The 22,186-nt window shown below is 41.5% G+C and overlaps 1 protein-coding gene and 2 pseudogenes across 1 annotated transcript; all 3 read right to left on the bottom strand.

Annotated features, from left to right (window-relative positions):
- Positions 1-551: 551 nt before the first annotated feature.
- Positions 552-3,768, bottom strand: LOC144631568 (E3 ubiquitin-protein ligase TRIM45-like; annotated as a pseudogene).
- A 1,413-nt stretch (positions 3,769-5,181) lies between these two features.
- LOC144631579 (uncharacterized) lies at positions 5,182-15,746 on the bottom strand. The gene is made up of 7 exons (XM_078490031.1): positions 15,685-15,746; positions 13,918-14,025; positions 12,396-12,503; positions 10,932-11,335; positions 8,766-8,949; positions 7,001-7,361; positions 5,182-5,675 (listed from the first exon to the last, which is right to left on the bottom strand). The coding sequence occupies exons 2-7, from the start codon at positions 13,925-13,927 to the stop codon at positions 5,324-5,326; spliced, it is 1,419 nt and encodes a 472-aa protein (XP_078346157.1). The 5' UTR covers positions 13,928-14,025; positions 15,685-15,746; the 3' UTR covers positions 5,182-5,323.
- A 510-nt stretch (positions 15,747-16,256) lies between these two features.
- On the bottom strand, positions 16,257-21,980 carry LOC144631582 (E3 ubiquitin-protein ligase TRIM45-like; annotated as a pseudogene).
- Between the last annotated feature and the right edge of the window lie 206 nt (positions 21,981-22,186).

The following is a 22,186-nucleotide window of genomic DNA, read 5'->3' as shown; positions in this document are numbered from 1 at the left end:
GTCGTCATCCACGTCCGGTTACATTTCGAAACACCACTAATATGCATATTACCATTATGTTAGCTGGGCAAGCTCCCATAAGCGGCCATCTATCCCCTACACCTCTAGTGGCCGCTTACAAGAACTATTCTCGTAAGCGGCCAGCTCCAGTTCCGGACACTTTTTTCGCGTCCCGAGTAGCCTGAGTATCAGGCTTTTCTAAGGGGTTTCCTTCCCTACCCTCCCCCCCCCTACCCTTAAAAAGGCCTGATACTCAGGTTACGTCCCGAGGTTGTCCGTTTATGAGAACTTCGACTGTATTGTAAATATCTCATACTTGTATATAAATTTAGTTAGTATTCGTATTTGTCTTAGTGTTATTTTTGTTATGATTATTTCTTAGTTAACCTATACACGACCACATCAGCTATGCTGTAAATTTATCATGTCTAAATAAAAAGATGTTTATTATGTCACTTCTGGTAGAAGGCTTTCAAAATGGCGACTTGTAGGTGGAGTTCAAAGGTTAAGGGACAAGATGACTGTGAGAGGAGGTAATTTTAATCACAAAGAGAACACAGAACAACATATGTGATTGTTCTATTCTAGTTTATTATTATAAAAATATGACTACAATATTGTTGTTCTGTATAAACTTAAATTGAACATACATCGCTCAACGGTTTTAATTTGAACTTTGCTACTGATAAACAGGATGGTGTGATTCCCAAAACGTTTTGCAAAACGAGACAATTCAGCACTTTTTTTTATAAAAAAACTTTTTTATAGTTAATTGGACATACACTCTGATTGGACAGCTACGTGCTATTAACCGTTCAGTTATCAACTTGCAAACTTAGTCTTATTCTGCAGGCTGAAAAAACCTAATTGAAGACTTGGTATCTACAATACTTGTTAAAGCGATAATTATAATATTTATAAAATTGTTTTTAAAGCTAAGAGCTATCTGCTTCACACACTCTTTGCATTGGTGAAGTAACGCAACTTGTCACTACACGGTAAACTAATTGTAGTCTCCTTCGCAGCCCTAATTTTGGTCGTCACGCAGAAGAAGCGTTGCGTGACGACAGAGTTACTTAACTATTCTTTATTCGTGATCATGTTTACTTTTGTTTATAACATCGCTGGAGTAAAAGGCCAAATAAGTGTAAAATCCTAAAAGCTTTCAAAACAATCACCTTAAATGCAATAACTATTTGCCAGAAAATAGCACTTTCCCACGAGGGGAATTCTCCGCTCGATCTACGAATACCTGTATCATGATAAGTATACAGGAAATAACTGTTCCTTGTCTTATTTGCACAAAAAAACGCCAAAAAATGATAATTTCCACATGATTTGATATAAAAAACGTTGTAGAAACTGAGAAGTTTTCGCTACAAGATTTGTTTCCATCTTTGCAAGTAATTCATTGAATTGGACAGTTTCTAATGATACATCACACTCGTTTTGTGATAACATACTAGCTACATTTCACTTTTAACGTTCAACAATGTTCTCTTTGCATTTAGCCAGTTATTTTAGCACATATACTTTTTCCGCTTTCCAATCTGAAACCAAAATACGACCATCTGGTGTTGTAGTTATGTACATTGGATCTTGTAGTCCAGTTACAGTTTTGCCAGTAAAACAACCTTCCACTGTAAACTGTTGAATGCGACCATTGTCACTGTCACAAACAAGAAGATTCTGACGATTGCCATATTTCTCAACACACAAACCCCAAGGAAAGCAAAACTGTCCGCCAGCCTTGCCTGCTTCTCCAATCTTGTACAAAAACTTCCCTGAACTGTCGAAGACTTTCAAACAATGGTTCCAGCAGTCACATACAATGAACATGTTTTTGTGATAAATGCATCCAGTGGGATGGTTGAGTCTTTCTAATCCGCTATCTCCAAATTTAAACAAAGGTTTGCCATCCTTTGTTAACACCTGGATTCTGTTGTTGTCAAAGTCGGCTACAACAACATGTCCTTCACCATCCATACAAACGCTTTCTGGATTCTTAAACTCGCCCTCTCCTGTCCCGTGCTTTCCAAAGCTTTTCACAAAGTTCCCTGTCTGTACATTGAATTGTTGAATGCGGTGATTACATTCATCTGCCACCAGAATCTCGTCATCGTTCAGGTATGTGACGCCAGCTGGATAGCTAAACTGTCCAGGATTCTTTCCATAGCAGCCAAGTTTTCGCACAAACTTTCCTTCCTTGTCAAATATTAGGACACAGCTTCTTTCAAGTTCAGCTACAGCGATCAGCCCTTTACTGTTTACAGCAATCCCACGTGGCTTTTGAGGAATTTCTCCTTTTAAATCTAACTCGCCCACAACATCAAGCCGTCGTTCCTTCACCTGGACAGTGAAAGGACTGTTAGCAAGTTTGCCGCCATTTATCTTTACTGTGATGTTGTAGGTGCCTGGTACTTTTGGTATAAATTTCACCTGGAAATTTCCATCTTCTTTTTCACAAACAATCAAACTGTCCACTTTGTCTGCGGGTTCAACGAGCACTTCAACGTGAAATTTACGTTGAGCTTCACTCGTCAGTTTTTCTTCGGATAGTTTCGGACAGACAAGGAACTCTGCTTCTAAGCCAGCCTGGAAATTTTCAGTCAGTCCTTCTACTGTAGACAGACGTAAATCTTTTCGCTGGTTTCCATGAAACCCAGGCTTAAACTCTCAGGTGCAATAGTCGAGACAAACTTCACAAATGAACTAACCGGAACTGCTGGGACTGGGGTCTTGTTAAGATCTTCAAATCGCTGTTCCAAATTCTTGTTGCTTTGCATAATATCCAGGCTTGAGCTTCCTTGAACCAGGTTATCGGCAAACTCAACTGCTTGGTCAATTCGCTTGGTCGAGGACTGTACTTGTTCCTTGGCACCGTCTAATTTCTCCGTTCTCGATCCGCGTGTATTCTTGAGGGCGGTAATGGCCTCCTGCTGGCGTTCTAGAATCGTAGCGATCATTTGTTCGGCTGCTTGGGAAACTTCACGTATAGCGGTGTTGACATTATCTTCCAGCTTGGACGCTGTTTCTTCAAGTTGACGCATCACATCACTGTAAACTTTTCTCTTTTCTTTCAGCAACTCGACGCCCGCCATGATCTTGGCTTTCTCGCCATCAGCTGCTTCTTCAAGCGGGTCAATTTCGTGAGTCTTGTGTTTTGTGTTTATACAAACTTGACAAACACAAGTTTGACAATCAACACAGAAAAACTTCGTTACCTCTCTCTCGTGGTACTTCTGAGAGCAAAAGGACTTTCGCTTTAACAAGGCCTCGTAGTCTTGTGCTTGAAACTGTTTAATTGGCGTGACTTTGTGTCCTTCAAACGCCGCGGCAGCAGCTTGGAAAACTTCATGTGCATTAACGCAGTCAGGGCACAACAATTTTTCGCAATCAAAGCAGTAGCTGATCTCAGCGCTCTTTTTCTTGCAAGTACCGCAACTGATCTCACTTCCATCGCCAATTTGTCGAACAGCGAGAAGACTCAACAAACTGTTGTGCAGAAAACTGGTCGGCAAATTATCGAAACGATTTCCTTCAGGGATGCCAATCTCTTCCTGACAGTCAGGGCAACGATATTTTCCTTGTCTTTGGCTGGTTAATGCGTGTTTTTTCAAGCACTCAAGGCAGAAGGTATGAAGACAAGTTATTGTCTTGGGTTTGGTGTAAGTATCCAAACAGATCGAACAAGTAACTTGTTTTTTGAGGTTTTTCAAGAGAGACTCCATCGTAAACTACAGATTGCGAAACGACAGCGAAATCGAACACACCCATCTATTGTGTTTTTGATTCCGAGAAACTTTATCCCGAATAAATATAATCTTCTTTTCATTCTATTTTCAGCAGCCAAACTGGCAGACCGGACCCTTTGACCTCGCGTCGGAGCGGAAGTTGTGAAGTGACAAACATTTGGTGCTGTATCAGATGCTAGTGTATGCGAAGTGCCAGGTTGTAGGTTGTATGGATAAAAAAATTTCTGATATTCAGTTGATGGAATTAGAAATTTTGCAAACACAATTCAATGGATATATGGTCACGGTTTCAATTTCTACTATTTTTTACCAGGGGATCCCGGAAACTTTACAGTCTTGTGGATGCCTTGCGTGATAAGCCAAGTCACGCTATGAAAGGTTTCAATTGTGGTCACGGGTGGTGAAACCAGTAGAGTACAAGTAACGCGCGAAAAAGAGAAAAAATTGCCCAGTTTTTTAGTTTTCCTTTTGTCTTGATCGTGCTAGAGCAACAAGCACGGTTCCATCTAATTTTAGGATTTCGGAAAAGAAAAATGTTGGATAATTAATCTCTTATTAGATATAAGTACAGCTGTATATTTTTACTACTCGTCAGTTGTTTTCGATTCACCCCACTGAATGCTGCGGAAAGATATAAGAAATAGTTTCTTTCTATGTCTACAGAATGGAGAGCCTCTGTCTCTCCTTTTTTCTCGTCCACATCCTATAAGTAGTACCAAACCAGCTGAGCAACCCGGCCAGAATCACTGAGGGTGACTCTTTCAACACCAGCGGGATTGTTCATGCTAGTCATCCCTCCGGGAGCCAATGTACACTGCTTACCCCACCCCTCTGTAAAACAAGGATTGGGGACCGAACACGTTCGCCATATTGTTTTTCAGGATTGGAGTCCGGAGTGTGTGTGTTGGGGTGGGGAGGGTGGGGGAGATGAACACGGCGTATTAAGGCCATTTACCAGAAATCGACATGCCCCTTTCTTCCAGACGATTGCAGGGTTACTCGAGAAATTTTTATACGACGGGGTTCCGCGCCGAGGTCCAGACAGTTACCCTTCTTTACACCATATTTGACAGAAAAGGTAACCCTTTCAAAGACTTCAAATACCTTCCATTTTCAGAAGACTTTTGCCAAGTCGATTATAAACTCTCCTACGTGCAATTTTTGATTTGAAAACGTTCAGAGGTCAAGTTACTGAGAGTGATAACATTTGGCGCCTTTGGGTGCTGACTGAAACCTTATGCGCGTGTGAAATATCAGTAGGTTTGACCAGGTACAGCAAATAAGAATATCGATGTTTTAAATTATGTGACGAGCTACACAATCTGAAAAAGGAACGTAGTAACAGCAATAACTTACGAATGAACAGTGTTAATAACTTTGTATTGAGACAAAAATGCACACTAGTAAAACTGAATTTTGTTTTAATTTATTTTTAAAAGTGACATTGTTTTATTGAATTTTTGTTAAATGAAATGCCAAATCAAACTCCACATGACTTAAAGTCTTAAAGCGTGGTCCTTAATTGAAAGATTCTTTTTAAGTTTGTTTTTCTCTCTTAACAAAGTCCACTAGAGTGCTCCACTGATGCACTCTTCAACAATAAACGAGTTTAAGGACAAGGAAGCAGTCACATCATCTCCACACTCAACAATTGCTTCTGTTACTAACTCAACATCACACTGTTCCATTCCTTTCTTGTTTTCGTCCTTTTTGTTCTTTCTTTTCCTTGTGATCTTTTTCTTCTGCTGCCTGTTTGGTGCTTTACGGCACCAATTTTTCTTGAGGTGTAATGTGACATTACTGCGTTGGTTATATCTGCGTCCACAATATGGACAGGAGAAAGGTTTTTCTCCTGAGTGGATAAGCTGGTGACGTTTCAGGTTTGATGTTGATGAAAACCCTTTGTTGCAAGTTGGGCATCTACAGGGAAATGAATCAATGGATAAATAATATTGTAATAACCACAATTAAATAAATAGTCCTCCCTCCCTGAAATAAAGATAAGCCTAAAAAATCTCAGAACCAAAAACCCTTGTAGTTTTCCTAAACCTTCTCTAAACATAATAGGGGAGGTCTCCAAAAGATTTTGAGTGGGAAGGCACAGCCTAAAAGTCTAAACCCTAACCCCCTTTATCTACCACTGCTGACAGCAGGAAAGCTGACCCTTCATAAACCTTCAATTGACAATAATGCTAGCTCTTTTACTCACCTACAGAAAGGATTCTGCACTTTTCACTTGTGATAAATAACCCCTTTAACCCTTATGCGCATTTAAGGCGCTATTTTGAGGCGCGGTCATTGAACCACTTGTGACATCATCAATTTGCACCTCCGTGGATTTTTGTGATGAGCAGCTGATACAGCTAGGATTGACCTTTCCACAGCATTGTTCATTTTGTATATCGGTTGCATTCTGACAGAGCTAATCCAATTATAACACGATCCGTTTTTGGTGCAAAATCGGTGCTTAAACAGGCCCATACACCTGTAATTGATCAAGGTCCCCTTTTCGGGGGCTTTCCAATGATTATGTCGAAACTTTTTCGACCAGAAGAAAGGATGCGAAAAGTAGAAAGGAACGAAAATAAGAAAGCCGAATAAACGGAAGGTAAAGGAGCAAGAAAAACAAAAATCGGAACGGTTCCGCAAAAAAACAAAAAAAAACAAAAAAAACAAGTCCAAATTTTGGCTTATGCGCGTGCACCAAAGTGAAATATTGTACATTTTTACATGGAATCTTTATGAAAATGTTGCTGCAGTGTGAAAAAATGCTTTTCTAGCAAAGTTTAGGGAAATTCAGGATCATAGCACCAAAAGTTCAGTTTAACGATTAAAAAAACATGTTCTTTGAGAAAATTCAGGAGTGAAAGGGTTAATAGCTATACAACAGTTTTCCCTTTCCTATACTCCAGCTAATAAAAGATCCCCATCCATGAATACATGGTGCCATCCTGACTTCTCAAACCCTTTTTTCTTTGAAACTCTCAATAACTTGAATCAAAAGTTGTGTCCCTTCCTTTAGTCAAGCACTGTAAATTTAGCCCTGATTTCTCAACTACCCAAATTTTGTAACCAATTTTTGTTTCCCTTGGAGGTCACACCACTAACCATGACGCCTTGCGCCTCCCTCCCTCCCCCCACTTTTTTGCTAGTGCCTCCCCATAAAGTCTCTCCCACTATTCATTAGACCACTGCACCTCCGACAGAAAAGAAAAATAAAGTACAAAACAAACAGCAATACTTACGTAGTAGGTTTTTCATCAGTATGAATTGCATAGTGATTCTTTAAAGTCCGCTTATAGCGGAAGCTCATCCCACACATGTCACAGGAGAATGGCTTTTCTCCAGTGTGAATTAACATGTGAACCCTGAGTGAATTTTTAGCTGTAAAAGCTCTGTTGCACTGCTTGCAACTGTAAATGTACTGCGTTTGTTCTGTGTGTGTTCGGATGTGTTTTATTAAATCCGTCTGAATGGCAAATTCCTTTGGACACTCTTTACACTTGTATGGTTTGTTGCCAGAGTGAATTCTCTGCCAGTGTCTTCGGAGTGTTGATTTTAAACGGCACTTCAGATCACAGTGGTCACATTGATAAGGCTTCTCATCTGTGTAAACAAACAAAATTTCCACATAACTTTGCAAGTTTACTTTTAATTGTCTCTGGTTGTTTACAGCACCCAGGGTTACTCGCTTTAATGGCCAACATGGGGAGGCTGTGGGTAACTTATTCATGCTTCAGGTATATATACCTGATAGAAGAAACGTTGACCCATGAAAAACATAAACAATGTGACCCAAATGTATACTGGGAAATGGGAAAAAGTAATTACCCTCTAGCTCCTTGACAGAATGAACATACAGATGTAACAATAAGAATATTTGCATTAAAAAAAGCTCTCAAAGAAAGAAAATATCTTGATTTTAAATAAATGGATTACAAAGCTTGCCACTGAGCTTACCAATGTTGCTACCCAGAATCCCATTTGGTCTTATGCTTTTCACAGGTTAACCTTTCTTCTATTAGTTATATCAGTAAGGGTAGGAACTTAATCACAAGCTAAGGTATATGAAAGGAAAGGAAATCTGTCATTAAGGTATTTAAAAAGGCTTAAATTAAAATATATTTGGAACAGATGCACCTTATGACCGTGTCATTTTAATTTATGATTTCAATGCTTCATGAACATGACAATAATACTTCCCATTTTAGGTATGTCATGTCATTTAAGTATATAAAAGAGATCTAATAAATGCTTGGTATCTGTACAATAAACACCCTCTTGAGGAGTTAAGACTGTATTAGACGTCCCTCTCTAATAAACGCCCCATGTCTAATAGATGCCCCCCCTGATAATCTGTTTTCTATCATATTCTGTGATAATCTACTATCTTATTAGTATTGTCAACACTGTTACAGTCACACTGAAGAAATGCTTCAAATCTATTTTTAAAAACACCCCTGCCTGTGCCCCTAAAATTTGAGTGTTGTTGGCGTTAGGCATTATCAGTCGATAATAAAATCTGCGATCTGTTAAATCAGGGTCCACAGGCTCGGATTTCATATTCTTATGCTCACTGTTAGGTCAAACCTTGTACCCTCCCTCCCTGCCATGGGGGTCAATTTATCCTGTCAATACTGTAAATTTTGTTTCTGGCCCAAACGTTGTCAGTGTCTTTCCTCTCATGCAAGCTTTGAGCATTTTGTAAATAATTTAATACATGTAGATGCCCAGGTGTTTATTAGATCATTTGTGGTAGTAGACTTTACAGGGGGAAGCTTCAAGTACATATAATTATGAATGCAGCGATCACATGCAGTACTGCACTAACCTGTATATGGGTTGCTAAGGGCCTTCTTAAACTGTTATGATGAGAACATTCTCTTCCACACTTCGGACAGCACCTTACTTTAATTAGTGTCCAAGTGTTTGCGCATATGCCAATCAAGCTAGTAGTTCTTGACTGCAAAGGTAGCTTTGCAAAAATCACATTCAAAAGGCTAATTTTACCTGTGTGGCATTCATGGTGAGCAAAGCTATCACGCCGCCAGAAGACTTTGTTGCAAAGCTCACATTTGTAGGGCTTCTTTGAATGGAGCCGAACATGATTCTTTACTGTGTTTGGATGGCGAAATGATTTCCCACAAGTGGAACAATGAAAAGGTCGAACACCAGTATGTGACTCAGCATGTTTCTGGAAAAAAAAAAACACCCGTATAATAACTACTAATAAGGGACGGACCATAATTTTTTTGGAAGGGGGGGGGGGGGGGAGAAAGAAATATATTGAAAAAAAAATGTTTGCAGGGCCTGGAGAGACAAAATGAATTGTTTGCAAAAACAATATGTATAACAAAAAATAGTAAGAATTTCGAAAAAAAAATGTTTGCAGAGGTGCATAAACTAAAAAAAAATTAGCAGAGAAAAATTTTTCATCCGCCCCCCCCCAACCCCCTCCCCCCCTTCCAAGAAAATAATGGTCCATCCCTAAAGGGCCACAGGTCAGGGCTGACATACCCCATGTGATAGGTAAAGCCTCGAGCCAAGTGGCACATACTTGCCGAAATTTATCAGAGCGGTTTCTGTAGCATTAAGGTCGCGGGGGACACCTTAGGCTCATCATTATGCATTTATTTAAAGCGTATGCACGAAGTACAACGACTGACATCGACAACTTTACGAGATATTTATGACTGGACAAAAATATGGGCGCGTGCGTATGATTTGTAAAAAATCCCTGTTTCTTTGATATTTTAACCAATTTAAAACAACACTTAGCGATATACGTTCATATAGATTGTAGGAAGTCTTTGAGCTTATTTTCATTTAAATTTGAATATTTCTGCAACTCAGAGTAATCACAAAATATTTGGCATAAACAATCGTGCCCTTTTTAAAAACGCATTGTTCTCACCATAAAAGCGTGGAATATAATTACCATAATTACATCTCTCCTTGGCAAAATGATCGTATTTAGGTCGGGACACCTTCGGAAATCTCAAAGTTTGGACTTTTCCGACAATTTTGTGGCAGAGAATACAGCGCGGATACAGAACTTCATTACTTGCCACTGCAGATAGGTAAACTATGAATACTGTAGTGTGTCATAACAGAAGCGGAATTTTAAAAGAGCACTTTTAGAAAGAGGTAGAACACATTAAATTAAAATTTGCGCACTTAAACCGCCATAACTTGCTGGCAAACTTTAAATTAAAAAATCCACTTCTGTTATGACACTCTTGAGGTATTGACTGATTAGCTTTTGACAAGATCACAGTGTGCTGTCTCCTACTCGTTCCGCAAACTCTGCCACAAAAACACGTTTTAACCAATTTGGAACTAACGAGGCTATAACATCGCCGTTAAATGCAATCTACCAAATAAAAGATGACATTCACAATTTTTCGTCATTTCTTTATGTCTCTGTAAAATTTAAGCTTAATCGCACCTATAATAGCTGAGAAATAAGCGTTTTAAAAGATGCAGGTCAAGCAAAATTTCCCTTCATGAATTTATTCATGCAGTTGGTATCCCCCGCGACCTTAAGCGGCTAGTAGTATTACTACCCCCGTTGGATGAAATGCTAGTCCATCACAGGGTTACCCCCCAGCATTATTTCACTGGTACCCATTTATACAACTGGTGGAAAGAGGCACTGTCGCCCAAGAGCACCATTAGCCCACGCGTGCACCTCCCTAACTTTTAAATTCTGCCATTCTGAACCTTAAAGTTTTGGTTTCAACCGGAGTGCAATTTAGCCTTACCAAAGTGCTATTTAGCCTAACCGGAATGAATTGCTCCCCAAGCATCCTCCCACTTTGTGATGACCTTAGCCCAAAATTTATACAAGATGAGCTCGTTTTCTTAAATAAAAATAATAACTTAATATTTCTAGTGCGCAAATCATACATGTAAATATGCTCAAATGCGCATTACAAATTAAAAAAAAAATAAAGATTACGTTAAAAAAATACTTAAATGCTTTCAACATGCAGTCTTCAATCTGTTAAAAAGCTAAAAAGGTATATAAAAATTTAAATATTTAACAAGTAAACAAGTAAGTAAATATCAAGTAAGTAACATAAAATCTAATTAAAAGGCAAAGCTATTGTAAAAAGGTGGGTCTTTAATAATAATTTAAATCTATTAATATTTCTCTGGAAATTATGTATGTACCTGTAACTGGCTGAGCCACACAAAACTCTTATCACAGTGTGGACACTTGTGTTGCTTTGTGTTATCACCCTTGCAGTGGTAAAGCTTGTGCTGCTTTAAGCCAGAAGGTGAATGAAAGTTCCTAAGACACTTGTCACAACTGTTTTTCATTTTCTTTTTAGATTTGGAGCGAGTGACTGGTGGATTAGTTTCTGGTGGTTGTAGATTTTGTTCATCACTGTTAACACCTTCATTTTCACTCTCTGTTTCCTGTTGTCTTTCATCTGAGTCTTCTTCATTTCGTACAATGTTCACGTCTCCATCTGAGTCTTCATTTCGTTCATGGAACTGTTTTTGTGTTTTTTCTAATCCTCCCTCTTGATCTTTATTATCTTCTTCTGTTTCCTCAGCGTTTGAATATCCACCTGATCAAATGAAAATAGAAATTTCTTTAATAAAAATATGAATTACCTCTCATCAAACAAAAAGGTGTCATTCACATGCAATGCAAAATTACTGAGACAACCCTGAGCAGAGAGAGAGAGAGAGATATGTGAAGAGAGTTCAGGGTTTTCGTTTGAGGCCGGAGGTGGGACATATCATCCAGTCGTTTCCCATTCCACGTCCGGTACTTTGATACCAATATTTGGGAGTTTTTTTTTTTTTTTACTATTATATTTGTTTGACTTTAGCATCTCATGAACTTACTGATTAGAGGACAACAGAAACATTTCGCAACGATAAACAACTGAAAATTCTGTCATTGCCATTCTCCCTCCTCCTCCCCCTACTAACTGTCCATTTTCATTTAATATTTTACTTTTAATAGAAAACTAGATGAACTCCAGCGCTAGCCCTGCCTAGGCCAGGGAAACTGATTCTTGGGTTCTAGAAACGCTAGAAATGGCGTTTCTGAGTGTTTTATATTAAAAAATTTTCAAGTCCAGTGCTTTCACAACTATGTCCGCTACTTTAAAAAACTGTTGAAAACCCTGAGAGGTATGTGTAGAGGTAAATGGGTACAGCTGGTCGGGGATTAAATGCTGAGAATTAAACCCAGTGATGGACTAGCATCCCATCCAGGGCGGTGTAGAAACACTCCAAGCTTTACAGTTGCTTTAAGCTACAGAAACCAGATATTATTAAAGGGTCTTGGCAATGCATGTGTGAGCCAGTAAGCAAATGCATGCAAACCAATATTCTGGTTAGCCTAAATAACACATTGGTTAGCCTAAATAGCAATCTGGATAGCCTGCAGTTATGTGGATTGCGGTTAGCCTCTGTATTGGGATTTGGGAAAACTGGCTCATATGGCTCCCATATCATTTGTCCATGCTCAAATATAAGCACTGTGCTGGTAAGCCACAGGACCGGAGGTGATAGATCTTTCATCTCGACAACATATATAGCTTCACAGAGCGAGAAAAAGTTTCAGATTTGCCACTCTTCACTGTCGCCAGTTACAAACAACAAATAAACACATACTGCTGACAGCAAGTTGTAGAAACAGATTTTCGTCAACTGGAACAGTTAAAATTTCAACTTCTTGTTCAGCAACTTGTTCAGGCTGATCCGGTGATTCTTCCTCTTTACCTAGCAAGTATAACAGAATATTAAAAATAGAAATTTTAAAAATAGTTAATTCATATTGATTTTAATTAATAGTAATGTCTCAAAATCTCAAAACTAAGAGATCATTCTCTCTACATTACACGAGAACTTATTTACTCAAGATAATGTTGGACTTTCAATATAAATTATTTGCTACAGTATAACTGGTCTTTGAAATGATTGTGCATGAGTTAACATATCAAGTGTCTCTATTTCAAGACAGTTATTAACCCATTGACTCCTGCAGATTTTCCAAAAAAACGCATTTTTGAGACGTTTTTGACCTTTTAAGGTCTATTATAAGCTAAAATAGCTCCAAAACACTCAAAACGGCCCTTGAAACACAAAATGTTTTTCACCAGAATCATGTTTAAAAACTTTTTAGCTCGTGCATGCGCACAAATCAAAATTTTGACATCGTTTTTGGACGATAAACCATCCTACCACTTTAGGCTTTTCGTTTTTTTCCCCTTCGCTTTTCCTTTTTTCTTCTTCCTTTCTTTTTTGCTGCAGTGTTTGGCCTTCTACCAGCCTTCTTTCTAGTAGAAGAATTTCTGCGAAAGTGCAAACGAGGCAAGAACTACTTACCATGGACAAGCAAAGGGTGGAAAGGGGAAATTTTCCTCTGAGTTTTTCACTAAAATTTTGAAGCGTTTTGGTGCATATATTTTCAAGCTCCATCAATCTAATCGCGCTGGTTTAGGTATCGTTGGAAAGGTCTTGTTCTGCTTCACAATTTGAGCATAGATGTCACCTTTCCGGGTGAAAGGTGATGACGTCACAAGCGGGACAAATGCCCGGATCCTTTACGGCCGGTTTAGGCCGGTTGAGGAGTCAATGGGTTAAAAGAGAACTTGTGTCTGCTGTCCACTTTCAAGAGGTGTCTGCCACTAAGATAGATTAAAGTTAGAGACACTTTAGAGTTCATTACAAGTGATTTGAATTATCGGTAAGTGCAGTGCTAACTGTTGCTTTGCTTCTGGTGCTGTACTGTTGTTGAGGGGTGTGGCACAAATTTGAGGGTGGGGCTTATTAAGGGGTGGTGCTATTTAAGTTCATACAGCAGTTTTCAGTGATGCCCATTAAGAATCGGTCAACTGACAGTATAATTTTAGAGGTACACAAAGACTATAATCCTCCATGATATTCTTCATATTCTCATCACCTTTATACTTGCAATGTATTGGTATTGTTAGGAGAAATAAAATGCTGATCACACTTGGTAATTATAAAATGCTAACAGGTCTGTAATGCGATCATACTCATGTTAGGTATCCCCCCCCCCGACCGTAATGATGTTTTGGCTCTAGCCAAAACATCTCATCAAAACATTAATGATGTTAATTTATTAATGAATTTTAAGGGATTAATTTTGCCTAGCCTGAAGAAATCTCACCTTCCATCATATCAGTGTTCTCTTTATCATCCACTGAGCATTAAAACATTATCAACTAATTACTCCAGGTTCCAACACTGAAGTCAGACTTTACGTCCAGAGAGAGCTCTGCAGAAAGAAAAGAAACTATTTTAATTTGCTACAATTTTTGACAACCTTGCACTTTACTATAGGGTGCTTAAAGTAAAATAACCTGGGGGTCAGGACCAAATGGGTGGGGGGGGGGGGAGGAGTTCTAGCAATTGTTTTCCTGTTTGCACTGCCTGACTGAGCCCACTACAGGTCACATTAACCCAGCCTGGGTACATTTTGTCTACCATTGACTTGCATTAGTGATGACGGGCTTCTTCCAAGTGTGATGGTTAAGAATTGTTTGCCCCTGGAAAATTAAAGCCATTTCCAATCCACTCAACATTAAAGCAATAAAGGCAAAAATAAAGTTACCAAAAAATGTAATCGTGGGGTCACTACGAGAAATGAATAAAGTGTGTTGTTTTAAACATATGGTATTAAAAATATTGCTTTGTTATGAGCAGGTTTTTAGTAATTTTTGCACTTATTGCTTGAATTTTGAGTAGAATCCGTGTTAACTTTTTGTAACACAAATGATGTAGGAAATTAAGGGACTTAATTGCAAGTTCTGATGTAAGTGAATTGGAATTGCAACCACGTGATTTAGAAAGCTGCTCACAATTAACATTATGCCAGCTCTCCTAGATAATTTATCCAGGAGTCTCCCAGATACAGACTGAATCTCCCATGGCCAGTCTCCTGTACGGGTCACGAAATCTCCAAGATTCAAACATGTTCAAATGAAAGTGCTTGAAATAAGAGTTTCCATGCTTATTTTGGCAGCTGATATCTGGGGTAATTTTTAAGATATTTGGCATGTGTTTATGGAAAGATTGGCATAAATGCACTTCAAGAGGCCCTGTTAGGGTAAATTCCGACAGGCAACAGGGCTCTGAAATGCAAACATCACAAAAGGGGAGCAATACCTAAAGATACTTCTTGGTAAGGGGGGCTGTAACTAAATATTTCCTTTGATAAATCACATATTTCAGACTTCCTTAACCACCTGGTCCCAGTTGTTCAGAGTGGATAACGCTATCCACCGGACAAATCACTATCAGTGAATAGCGTAGTATGTTTTGTCAACACTTTTCCAACGGATAGCGATTTACCCGATGGATAGCGTTATCCACACTTTGAACAACTGGGCTCTGGTATTTATTACACTTTCCTTAATTTCACTGGTCACTTTGTGCTACAAACTTTCCATGCATGCATGCACGTGCAACCTACCACAACATGGTACAAAGCGTCACAGGGTATTCAGTCTGAAAAATCGACCCCCTCATCTGTCTCCTCCCTCCCACCTTCCTTGAAGCAAAACTGGATCCACGTCACTGCATATATTTTTTTCTTCTGGTGGGAACACAACAAGACCGATCTCATTCGGCGCCATGCAGTTCAATCTGGTTCAATGGATGTGCAGTGCTATAAAAGCACATGCGATTCAAGAGAATATTGATGTTATTGATCACAAAATAGGTCACATAATTTTAAAACAAGAAAGGAAAGGAGAAACATTATGACGGACATTGAAACAGTGTAAAATATTGTTTAACTTTTACATTCACCGTACAAGCTTTTTATAAGTAAGCTTACTGATCGGATCGACAGATGTTATGTGCTGCAAGAGAGCAAGCAAGTAAGCTTGAACTTACAGCAAGTATTACGTATAAGTGTAATCAAATTCCTCACCAAATTCGCTCTGTGTGGTGAACGTCTTGCCTTTGTACAAATGCAAACAATTTCTGTCGACTCGTGTCGGTAAAATCTATGCAACTCTCCCAACGGCTGTTCTTCTTCTGGCTTGTGACAGTACAACTGAAAGATGCCAAAGAATGAAAGGATCGATTTCAGCGGCCGAGACAATCTGGGAACTACTATACAGTACTATCCCCCCGGGTTTTGCGTGATATGTCACGTTTATGTAACGTAAACTATCGCACCACTTTGGTTTCCAGAGCCGGCGTGTGTAAAAAGTTCAGAATCTGGGCGCTTTCCTGATTGGTTCAAGAGAAATATCTCAGAGAAAGAGTGTTGCGCTGATTGGCTGTAATTAGTAAGTATGACTTCCGGCAGCACACATTGCTTTCAAACCTAATTCAAAATAGATTTCATAATGGAGACTTGAAGAAGTAATGAGAATTCTGATATTAAACAGTGGCGGAGTTTAAAGGTTAAGGGTCAAGATGACTGTAGGAGAAGCTTAATTTAATCGCAACGAGACCAGAAAACAACAGGTGTGATCAGGTTCAACTGTAGTTTATTATTATAAAAAAATATGCATTATAATATTTATATTGTCCTGTATAAGTTGGACATACACACTGATTGGGGGCTACGTGCTATGATCTGTTAGAAACTTGAAAACTTAGTCTTATTCTGCATGCTGAAAAAACCCTAATTGAAGATTTGGAATGTACAATACTTGTTATAGCAATATTTACAATGTTTACAACATTGTTTTTTACCGCAGCTAATAGCTCTCCGCGTCACACACTCCTTGCAATTGGTGGCGTAACGCAAACTATCACTACACGGTCAGATATTTTCTTTCCCAGCCCTTATTTGGGTAGTAACGCAGAAGAATCATTGCGTGAAGACCCAATTTAACAATTCAAAAGAAAAAATATTTATTATTCAAATTGGTGATCATGTTTACTTCTGTTTATAACATCTGGAATTGTTAATCAGTGGAGTAAAAGGCGAAATAAGTGAAAAATCTAAAGTCGTTAAAAACAATCACCTAAAATCGGCATTATTATTTGCTAGAAAATGACATGAAAAAGTTCTTTCTCACGCGGGGGATTCTCCCCTCGATCTATGAATACCTGTATCATGACAAGTATACAGGAAAGAACTGTTCCTTGTCTTATTTGCACAAAAAAAAACGCCCAAAAAATGATAATTTCCACATGATTTGATATAAAAAACGTTGTAGAAACTGAGAAGTTTTTGATACAAGATTTGTTTCCATCTTTGCAAGTAATTCATTGAATTTGACAGTTTCTAATGATACATCACACTCGCCGTTTTCAGCGTTTTGTGAAAACATACTCTGAGCTACATTTCACTTTTAAAGTCCGACAATGTTCTCTCTCGCATTTAGCCACTTATTTTAGCAAATATATTTTTTTCGCTTTAAAATCAGATACCAAAATACGACCATCTGGTGTTGTAGCTATGTACAATGGTTCTTGTAGTCCAGTTACAGTTTTGCCAGTAAAACAACCTTCCACTGTAAACTGTTGAATGCGACCATTGCCACTGTCACATACAAGAAGATTCTGACGGTTGCCATATTTCTTAACACACAAACCCCAAGGAGAGGACAACTGTCCGTCAGCCTTGCCTGCTTCTCCAATCTTGTACAAAAACTTCCCTGAACTGTCAAAGACTTTCAAACAATGGTTCCCCAAGTCAGATACAATGAACATGTTTTTGTGATAAATGCATCCAGTGGGTAGGTTGAGTCTTTCTAATCCGCTATCTCCAAATTTAAACACAGGTTCGCCATCCTTTGTTAAGACCTGGATTCTGTTGTTGTTGAAGTCGGCTACAACAACGTGTCCTTCACCATCCATACAAACGCTTAATGGATTCTTAAACTCGCCCTCTCCTGACCCTTCCTTTCCAAAGCTTTTCACAAAGTTCCCTGTCTGTACATTGAATTGTTGAATTCGGTGATTTAAGGGATCTACCACCAGAATCTCGTCATCATTCAGGTATTTGACAGCCCGCTGACACCCGCGGGGTGACTTTGGACCCGAAAACTTGACTTGTTTGCCCCCGTGGTACCCTACACACATCACGTACTCGCATCTTCCTGCTCTTCCTCCCTCCCTCTGCTTTCCTTCCTTGTATCGCTTTTCTGTGTTTCTTCTTGTCTCCTCCACTGGGCGACTCCCCAGGTGACTGTCCTATCTCTCAGTGGAGCAACTACGTGGATTACTAAAGGGATTATCGACAGCTGGAGGTCTTGATTCAGGGTGTCGCTTTGTCCTCTGTTCGCTGTTCCCTTTTCGTCTTCCTTCCTCCTCCGTTACGTCCCCTCGGGGTTGGCCTTTTCTGTTTTCTGCGTGGGCATGCTCTTTCATGCTTTTCATGTCGTCCTTCTCGTTCTTTGGGTCTTTTCGCTGCTGCCCTTCCTCGTGTCGGGTCACTATTTTTTCGTTTCTTCTGTCTTCCTATGCTTGTCTTTTGTTCTTTTGGGGCTGGCGCGTTCTCCTGTTGGAACGTGTGGTTCTCTCCCTTTCTTCTCTGTCATTTTCTGCTTTTTCTGCTTTAGGCTCTGGGGGCATTCTTGCATTCTTACTTGGGGGCTTCCCTGTTTCTTTTTCTTTTGGCAGGGGGGCTTTTCCATCTGTCTAGCCACCCTTTCCGTGCTGTCCTTCTGTTTCTGGCACATTCATTTTTTTCCTCATGGTCACTTCTCCATTTTGCACATGTGTCCTTTTCTCCCTTTTCCCTTTTCTTCTTTTTCCCCCTTCCCCTCCCCTTTCTCCCTCTCTTCTCTCTCCCCCCCTCTTCCCTGTCTTTCTCCTCTGATCTCTTCTTCTCTTGCTTCATTCCTTTTCGCCTGTTCGCACGCTGTCCTCGGCTAAGCCCTGAGGCTGCTCTTCATTGGGCTTCGGGGTAACTGACTTGCAGTGGTGACTGTCCGTCCCTTCCTTCTTTGTCTTCCCCGCCTCTTCCTTCTTCTCCTCTCCTTCTGTAGTGTGGGTTTCTCCTCGTTCACCTTGAGGGTGTGGTTGCGTCTGTGTTTCCTTTCTTCCTCGCTTCTTCTATTGTTCCTTCTTGGCTTTTTGTTTCTCGGGCACTCTGGCTTCAAATGTCTCGGCGCAACTTGGGCTCAACTCAGAGCTCGTATGGAGCTGCAGGGAGCATCTCGCCACTAGTGAGTTTCGGCACTCCATTGGTTCGTGGCCAACTTTTTCCCTGTCTGGGTCTTTTCTCTGTCGTCGCACGCCCTCGCGGGGGAGGGGGGCTTGGTGACAGGGGGTCATCCGGGCGCGGGCTTGGTGGGCTTCGCGGGGGTGCCTCCCAGCCTATGGAGCAGCGGTCCGCTGGGACACTCCTCTCGCTAGTGGTCGCGGCCTTCGGTGTCTTCGGCTACTAGCGCAGTGGTCCTCTTCCGTGGCGGTGTTGGTGCCTTGGCTCTGGGCCATTTGTCTCGGTTCGTTCGATGGGTCCCGGGCCCGTGCTGCGGGACTCCTGCAGATCTGCACGTGGATCGGCGCGTGACTTGGTGGATGGACATGGCTGTCACTTTGTATCCCTCACATCAAGTGAGATGTCCACCAAACCGTGGGGGAGGGCATGCTTTCTTCACGTCCCTTTCGATTGTCTCGCTCGCGGGCCGGTCGTGGGCGTAGGTGTTCGCAAATGCAGTCTCCCGTGACTGGCTGTCAGCTGGGACAGGCAGAGTGGTGCTGTATGTGGAAAGATGTAAGAGACTACGAGCAGCTGAGCTGGAGAGTGCCGCCTGGCCCTTACTTCGGCTGTGGTGGTGGAGAGCATTTCGCTGACCTGGCGCATCTTCCAGACCTGTCGCTGGTGGTCACGGTCCTGGTCTTTCTGGGGGGGCCGGGGGGCGGGACCTCTGGGGGTCCTCCGTCCGCGGGCCCCGGGGGGATCGGGCCGCTGTCCGGCGGCTCCGCACACAGGCCCTGCGGGTCGGCGGGCGGGCGTCGCTCTGTGGTCATGGTCGTCGTGTCTGGGGTCGTGGTCCGGCGCCCCTGGGAGGTGGTGGTGGGAGTGTGCGTCGCCACTTCGTGGTCCTGGGGCACTTCCCTTCCCACACTGCAGGGTGTCATCCTCGTCCTGGTGGTGCCCCCATCTCGCCATTCAGATCCTCTGAGTGCCTGGAGTCAGTGTGGGGGTCTCGGCGGATCCACTTTGGCGCTGGAGCAGGTACCTGCATCGGCGGAGAAACAGTGGCATGGGCCCCCTGTGGGAGTGCTGTCTCAGGGTGTCTCGTGGTGGCCGGGCTGTTCGTTCACCCTGACGGGATCTGTGCGCGGCACGTCGAACTGAGAGAGTGTTCTCGCGCGGTCAGCGCCAGTGGTGTGCCCCACAGTGATCCTGAGGTTCGTTTGCATGGTGGGGGAGATGAAACACATTGTATGTGGTCTGTTCCGTTGTGCTCGTGTTGTCCTCTCCGGGGGGGGGTGTTCGCCCGCTACACCCGCAGGGGTGACTTGTGACCGAACTGACTGTTGTCCCCGTGGGTCCCTCGCGAGCTCACTGACTCCATCGTGTTCCTGTGCTCAGTGTGTCCATGCACGTCGAGCTGTGACAAGATTGTTTGTCACCAGAAGCCGTGAATGACGTTGAGTAACACACAGGTAGTGACGCCAGCTGGATAGATAAACTGTCCAGGATTCTCTCCACAGCAGCCAAGTTTTCGCACAAACTTTCCTTCCTTGTCAAATATTAGGACACAGTCTCCTCCACTGTCAGCTACAGCGATCAGCCCTTTACTGTTAAAAGCAATCCCACATGGCTCTTGGGGAATTTTTCTCCTTTTAAATCTAACTCGCCCACAACATCAAGCCGTCGTTCCTTCACCTGGACAGTGAAAGGACTGTTAGCAAGTTTGTCGCCATTTATCTTTACTGTGATGTTGTAGCTGCCTGGTACTTTTGGTATAAATTTCACCTGGAAATTTCCATCTTCTTTTTCACAAACAATTAAACTGTTCCACTTTGTCTGCGGGTTCAACGAGCACTTCAACGTGAAATTTTATACGCTGAGCTTCACTTTTAAGTTCTTCTGCAGATATTTTAGGACTGACCACGAACTCTGCTTCTAAGCCAGCCTGAAAAATTTCAGTCAGTCCTTCTACTGTGGATCGATGTACATCTGTCTCGCTGGTTGCCATGAAACCCAGGCTTAAACTCTCAGGTGCAATAGTCGAGACAAACTTCACAAAGGAACTAACCGGAACTGCTGGGACTGGGGTCTTGTTAAGATCTTCAAATCGCTGTTCCAAATTCTTGTTGCTTTGCATAATATCCAGGCTTGAGCTTCCTTGAACCAGGTTATCGGCAAACTCAACTGCTTGGTCAATTCGCTTGGTCGAGGACTGTACTTGCGCCTTGGCGCCGTCTAATTTCTCCGTTCTCGATCCGAGTGTATTCTTGAGGGCGGTAATGGTCTCCTGCTTGCGTTCTCGAATCGTAGCGATCATTTGTTCGGCTGCTTGGGAAACTTCACGTATAGCGGTGTTGACATTATCTTCCAGCTTGGAAGCTGTTTCTTCAAGTTGACGCATCACATCACTGTAAACTTTTCTCTTTTCTTTCATCAACTCGACGCCCGCCATGATCTTAGTTTTCTCGCCATCAGCTGCTTCTTCAAGCGGGTCAACATCATGGGTCTTGTGTTTTGTGTTTATGCAAACTTGACAAACACAAGTTTGACAATCAACACAGAAAAACTTCGTTACCTCTCTCTCGTGGTACTTCTGAGAGCAAAAGGACTTTCGCTTTAACAAGGCCTCGTAGTCTTGTGCTTGAAACTGTTTCACTGGCGTGACTTTGTGTCCTTCAAACGCCGCGGCAGCAGCTTGGAACACTTCGTGTGCGTTAACACAGTCAGGGCACAACAGTTTTTCGCAATCAAAGCAATAGCTGATCTCAGCGCTCTTTTTCTTACAAGTACCGCAACTGATCTCACTTCCATCGCCAATTTGTCGAACAGCGAGAAGACTCAACAAACTGTTGTGCAGAAAACTGGTCGGCAAATTATCAAAACGATTTCCTTCAGGGATGCCAATCTCTTCTTGGCAGTCTGGGCAACGATATTTTCCTTGTCTTTGGCTGGTTAATGCGTGTTTCTTTAAGCACTCAAGGCAGAAGGTATGAAGACAAGTTATTGTCTTGGGTTTGGTGTAAGTATCCAAACAGATCGAACAAGTAACTTGTTTTTTGAGGTTTTTCAAGAGAGACTCCATCGTAAACTACAGATTGCGAAACGACAGCGAAATCGAACACACCCGTCTATTGTGTTTGTGATTCCGAGAAAATCTAGCCTAAATAAATATAATCTTCTTTTCATTCTATTTTCAGCAGCCAAAGAGGCAGATCGAAACCTCTGACCTCGCGTGCATCGGAGCGGAAGTTGTGCATGTATAGATGACAAACATTCGGTGCTGTATCGGGTGCTAGTGTATGCAAAGTGGCACGTTGTATGG

Source organism: Oculina patagonica, chromosome 12 (assembly GCF_052425735.1).
Source record: "Oculina patagonica isolate OP01 chromosome 12, crgOcupat, whole genome shotgun sequence".
Lineage (NCBI taxonomy): Eukaryota > Metazoa > Cnidaria > Anthozoa > Scleractinia > Oculinidae > Oculina > Oculina patagonica.
Note: the sequence above shows the minus strand (reverse complement) of the source record. Positions and strands in the feature narration are given on the sequence as shown.

Bases quoted from the DNA above. Each gene is read 5' to 3' on its own strand.
- LOC144631579 (XM_078490031.1), bottom strand. The intron at 11,336-12,395 runs GTATGTGTTTAT...TCATTTGATCAG, and splicing joins TCTACAACTTGCTGTCAGCA to GTGGATATTCAAACGCTGAG. The intron at 5,676-7,000 runs GTAAGTATTGCT...ATTTCCCTGTAG, and splicing joins ACTGATGAAAAACCTACTAC to ATGCCCAACTTGCAACAAAG.